Genomic DNA, 6,000 nt, shown 5'->3' on the forward strand with positions numbered 1-6,000 from the left:
CCCAGTATGTGCCTGTAGTCCTCATACTGGGAAATGGAGACAGGCATACTAGGGCTTGGTGGCTAGGCAGCTTAGCTGAGGCTGTGAGCTCCAGCTTCAGCCCCTCAAACATTGAGGAAGAAATAGATTGAGGAAGATATTTGACATCAACCTCTGGCTTCTAAACACACACACACACACACAATAAATATTTTCAAAATTAGTCTTTTAAATGAGGTTAGCAACTAAGACTATAAGGACTAAATAATTTGTATAAATTTATGCTTTGGAGCCTGACTGAGAGTTGATCTATAAATGCCGGTAACTCTAGCACCAGGGGACCCAGTGCTCTTTATTGACCTCCATAGGCACCTGCACTCATATATACAAACCCACATGAAGATGTATACATAATTAAAATCTTCAAATACAAGATACATGAAATATTTGAATATTTTTATTTTAAAAATATTTTTCATTATTTAAAATTGTATTTGAATTGGCTCTTGGACAAAGGAGTTGCTTATGATCATCATTATCATCATTATTATTTGAAATAGTTTCTCAAGTTGTGGTTCTGCCTCCCAAGTGCTGGGATTAAAGACTCATCACTTTTTATTTGATTGTTTGTTTGTTTGTTTTTCCAAGACGGAGTTTCTCTGTGTAGCTTTGGTTTTCCTGGAATTTGCTCTATAGACCAGGCTGGCCTCAAACTCGTAGAGATTATCCTGCCTCTGTCTCTCAAGTTCTGGGATTAAAGGTGTGTGCCACCACTGACCAGCCTCATCAAAATATTTTAAAGATTCATCCATTTTGTAGTATGCGTCAAATTTTTCCTTTTGAAGATGAATGGTAATTCTACATACAAGTATTGATATTTATTCATTTATCTGTTGAAGGATTCTAAGTTGGTCCCACTTTTGTAGACTATTGCTATTCTGAACTTGGGTAGAGAATGTCTTGGGTTTTTTTTTTTTTTGTTTTGTTTTGTTTTGAGACAGGACATTGCTGTTAATCCCAGGTTAGCTTCAAACTCCATGTCCTCCCTTCTGAGATTCCTGAGTGTTGAGAGTCCAGCCTTGCATCACTATACCCAACTTAAAAATATTTTTCAGGCTAGGAAGTAGTGATGCACACTTTCAATCCTAGCACTCGGGAGGCAGAGGCAGGCAGATCTCGGAATCCAAGGCCAGTCTAGTGTACAGACTGAGTTCCAGGACAGCCAGGGCTGTTAGACAGAGAAACCCTGTCTCAAAAAACAAAACAACAGAAACAAACAAAAAATTTCTACTTTCATTTATTTTAGGTATGCAGATGCACGTCCACTTAGGATGGGGCTATGACAAATGTGCTATAACCCTATTGTAAGTTGAAGCTATTAAAATGCATTTGATACACTTAACATTCAGAACTTTCATAGTTTACTAGTAGGGCATTATAGGGTATCAGATATTGGAAGCTGAGGCTCACTGTTGCTACCCAGCATCTCAGGAGTAATGAGCTGTGGAACAGATAAGGTCTCAGTGTGTGGTTTACACTGAGTTCATATCACCTGTATACCACTGTGAAGCTGAAAGACTATGAGGGGCTGTATTCCCAGAGCATTTGTGTGACTGGACATTCACTCACTATTAACACTGCACTGCCCTGGAATAGATTCAAATCTGAAACATATGTTTAAATTATTTCCATAGAGCCAGGCGTTTTGTTTTTACTTTTTGAGACAGTATTTCTCTATGTAACAGCCCTGGCTGTCCTGTAACTCGCTTTGTAGACCAGGCTGACCTCAAACTCACAGAGATCCACTTGTCTCTGCCTCCCGAGTGCTGGGTTTAAAGGCATGCGCCACCACTGCCAGCCTACACTTTTTCTTATACAGGAAGCTGGATGCCTTGAGAGAGCATTGCCTTCAGGAAGACAAAGCAAGATATAGGAGAGTGTCTTAGGACATGGTGATAACTTGGTTTCTTAATGTTATTGTTTTCATAATCCACAGTACATTAATTTTTCATATGCTAAGCACAAACTTGAATATTGGCACCTAGATATTCCTGTTCCGCATACTTGCTGATAGCACACTCTTTCAGTTGACTGTACAAAGTGGGCTGCACTGATAGCAGGAGTCTTTGGAAAGTGTGGCTTCACAGACTCTCCTTCCCATCCCATTTGTCATCTCTTACTGGACATGCTGAATAGTATTCATAGTTTTCTTATACACAAGACTCATTTATCAACTCTATTATAATGACATTCTCTGAGCTATATTGTACTTTTATTTCTCCAGCAAATTTTTTAGAGAGCATTTTAACATTCAAAATATTTAGACAGTAGAGTCATACTACTGGAATATTAGAAAAATAAATGTAGTCTTTGGATTAGTTTATTTGTAATGAAGTTTTGTGTTTCAGTACAATTAGGAGACAATAACCTGCAGCTCTTGACTAGGTCTTTTCTGCCACTAGGGGGCTAGGTTTTCCTTAGTAATAACTGGAGGGGAAATGTCCTTTCTTCCCAGTTTTGACACCCCTGCAGATCTGTTGTAAGGAGGCTTCTAGTTAGTACGCGGCCACTTAGCCCTGAAATAATCACACAGAAACTGTATTAATTAAATTACTGCTTGGCCCATTAGCTCTAGCTTCTTATTGACTAACTCTTTTTTGTTTTGTTTTGTTTTTCAGGACAGGGTTTCTCTGTAGCTTTGGAGCCTGTCTTGGAACTAGCTCTTGTAGACCAGGCTAGCCTCGAACGCACAGAGATCCACCTGCCTCTGCCTCCCGAGTGCTGGGATTAAAGGTGTGCACCACCACCGCCCAGCTATTACTGGCTAATAAATTGTGTATTAAGCCACATGGCTGTGGCTTACTGGCTAAAGTTCTGGTGTCTGTCTCCAGTGGGGCTACATGGCTTCTCTCCAACTTCGCCTTCTCTCTCCCAGCATTCAGTTTAGTTTTCCCTGCGTAGCTAAGATCTGCCCTATCAACAGGCCAAGGCAGTTTTCTTTATTAATTAACCATTCATGTTCACAGCATACAGAGGGGAACCCCACATTACAAATCCTCCATAGTTAACTATTTATGGATGTACTTTATTTCCCAGCATATTGATTCTCTCAAGTACAGGAGAAAATGGTCTGCTAGAACATCAGCCTTGTTACTGTTGACAAATTTCTTAATATCTCTGAATTTTAGTTGCTTACTCTGTAAAGTAGTGTCATGCTGATTGGTTTGATAAAAATGCATATGAAGCATCCACCATTGTGACTGAAGCATGGTGGGCATTCAACACATATTATCTTCTGTTTACCCCAAAGGTGTGATGTTGTAACTGACTCTCACTCATTCTGGGGAGACTCTCTCCAGAAAAGAGCTCAGTGTAGTCAGACTGACTGCACCTGTAAGTTTACTGTTCCTGTGCAAAGAGTTCCATCTGTTCATGGTGTCTTAACCATAGGGAAAGGTTTGCAAGATCTATTTTTTAGTTTGTTACCTAGTACTACACATATTTTCATTAAAATATTGGCTATTGACATTTATTGATTGTTGTTGTTACTGTCCTAAGCTCATTACGTTGTTACTTGAAGCAGCCATGCTAGTAGGTTCTGTTATTATCCCTGTTTTAACAGGATGCAAACAGTGAGACCTGAAGTGATTAACCATGTTCAGATTTATAAAATACTAATTATGGAGCCAGGACACAAAACCAGCCAGGCTGAGTCCAGGATCCACGTTCCTAACCACTGCATGTTTCTCTACTAAACACATCATGTACTGATAGATTGGAGAATATGTTTACTTACTTTACTTTTAAAGCCTTCCCTCTCCAAATAGTTGCTAAAATGATTGAAACAATTATTTAGGAACTAAAAATATAGTTTCTGGTTTTAGTGAAATGAAATTACTTTCAATAAGAATAACTATTTGGTTAGAAAAGTCACAATATACTTAAGCACTGAAGAACCACTTAGTGGCTGAGGACGGAGCATGGCCAGCCTCTTGTACACAGAGCCCTAGGATTGATCCCCAGCGATGCATACACTAGGTGGGTAGCTCATACCTGTAATCCCAGCATGTGAGAAGTAGAGGCAGGAGAATCATGAGTTCGTAGTTTCTTCAGCTACAGAGTGAATTTTTGACCAGCCTGGACTGCATGAGACCCTGTCTCAAAACAACAACAAAAAGTAAATTAAAAACATAGACATAACCTTTTGAAAATTTATTACAGCCAGGTATAGGTACACACATTTATAAACCCAGCTCAAGAAGAAGAGAGCTAAGAGGATCACAGGAGTTCAAGGTCAGCCAGGAATATACATCAAGATCTTGTCTCAAAAAATAAATTAATTAAATTTATTATATGACCATGACCATGTTTTTTAAGCAATCAACAGCACCCATTTGTGTGTGTGTGTGTGTGTGTGTGTGTGTGTGTGTGTACAACAGGAAGGAAGTTCTTTGAGTGCTGTATTGTCTTTGGTTGATGACTTGTTTGTATTTGAATCTGTTCCAGCTGTGCTACAGTGCTGCTCTCCTTCCACCCACATGGATGCCCTAAGTAGCTGTGTCACTCCTACTGCCTCTTCCTATGCACACTGTAACTACTTCCAGGTAAGATTCTTGTACACACTGGGCCTGGCAATACTATTAATTTGGTAGATTTCCAGAGTAGACGCCAGAAATAAGCTGGGTTTGTGGACTTAGTTTTCTGAGTTCTAAATAAAAGAGAGTTGATGTGAGTAGAGAAGTGCTAGTCTTGGCTGGCATGGTCCAGTATAGGAACCATTAGCTTCATGTAATCTTTTTGTTTTTTAGACAGGGTCTTGCTAAGCAAAACTGGTCTCAAATTCATGATCCACATGTCTCCCTCTGCCTTAATGTTGGACCACAGATGTGTGTACTACCAAGCCCAGCTCACATGTAGCCTTTAACTTTAAACTGTTGGGCTAGGGATTTAGGTTAGTAGTAAAAACATTTGCTTGTCATGCACAGGACCCTGGGTTTAATCCACAGTGCTGAAAAAAAAATTAATGAAAATTTAAAGCACTTTCTGGAGTCACACTTCATTCCATTTGTTCAGAGGTCATGTGGTTATGACCATGAGGCTGCAGTAGAGAAGTGCAATGTTTAAATCATTGCGGATGACTGTTTCATACTGTACTGTTTTAGGCTTTTTCAGGATAGGATGAATACCAGAAAAACTCAGCGTATACAAAATGACAAATTTAATTACTGGCCCCTTCAGCCTTAGAATGCATGTTGTAGACACTGTACTTCAAATATATTGTCAGTATTTCTTAGGAAATGACTGCTTAGGCCGGGGAGGTGGTGGCACATGCCTTTAATCCCAGGACTCAAGAGGCCGAGGCAGGCAGATTGCTGTAAATTCAAGGCCAGCCTGGTCTACAGGAGCTAGTTCCAGGACAGGCTCCAAAGCTACAGAGAAACCCTGTCTTGAAAAACAAAACAAAACAAAACAAAAAAACAAAAAGGAAATAACTGCTTTGATAGAAATGGTTTATATTGATGTGTTTTTAGAGTAAGAACAGATTGTGTGGTATGCATTCAGTGTTGTAATTCTTATAGTGGAATTGTGTGTTTGGCCAGATAATAATCTAGCTAAGATAGTTTTGCTTCTAAGAGAATTTGCGTGTGTGTTTGAATGTGTGTCTGTGCTGCAGTGCTGGGGATTGAGCCCAGGTCTTCACATGTTAGGCAAACACTACCATCAGCCCAAGAGAATATTTTGTTAGTGGCATTAGGGTACTCCAAAAGACATTCCTTTTATTTTTATTTTTTATGGAAAACATAGGAGGGCCAGGTGGTGGTGGCACACATCTTTAATCCCAGCACTCGGGAGGCAGAGGCAGGCAGATCTCTGTGAGGCCAACCTGGTCTACAAGAGCTAGTTCCAGGACAGGCTCCAATGCTCCAGTGAAACCCTGTCCCAAAAAATAAACAAAAAAACAAAAACAAAAGAAAGGAGAGAGACAGAGAGAGAGAGAGAGAGAGAGAGAGAGAGAGAGAG

At 39.8% G+C, this 6,000-nt stretch overlaps 1 protein-coding gene across 1 annotated transcript in view; it reads left to right on the forward strand.

Annotated features, from left to right (window-relative positions):
• Hsf5 (heat shock transcription factor 5) overlaps positions 1-6,000 on the forward strand; it is a 46,167-nt gene that overhangs the window by 13,810 nt on the left and 26,357 nt on the right. Inside the window, exon 3 of the mRNA XM_050157011.1 lies at positions 4,486-4,583. Within this exon, the coding sequence (XP_050012968.1) occupies positions 4,486-4,583 (98 nt within the window). The remainder of the gene's footprint in view (positions 1-4,485; positions 4,584-6,000) is intronic.

Source organism: Alexandromys fortis, unplaced genomic scaffold, assembly GCF_014885135.2.
Source record: "Alexandromys fortis isolate MF-2015 unplaced genomic scaffold, M_Fortis_MF-2015_v1.1 scaffold_31, whole genome shotgun sequence".
NCBI lineage: Eukaryota > Metazoa > Chordata > Mammalia > Rodentia > Cricetidae > Alexandromys > Alexandromys fortis.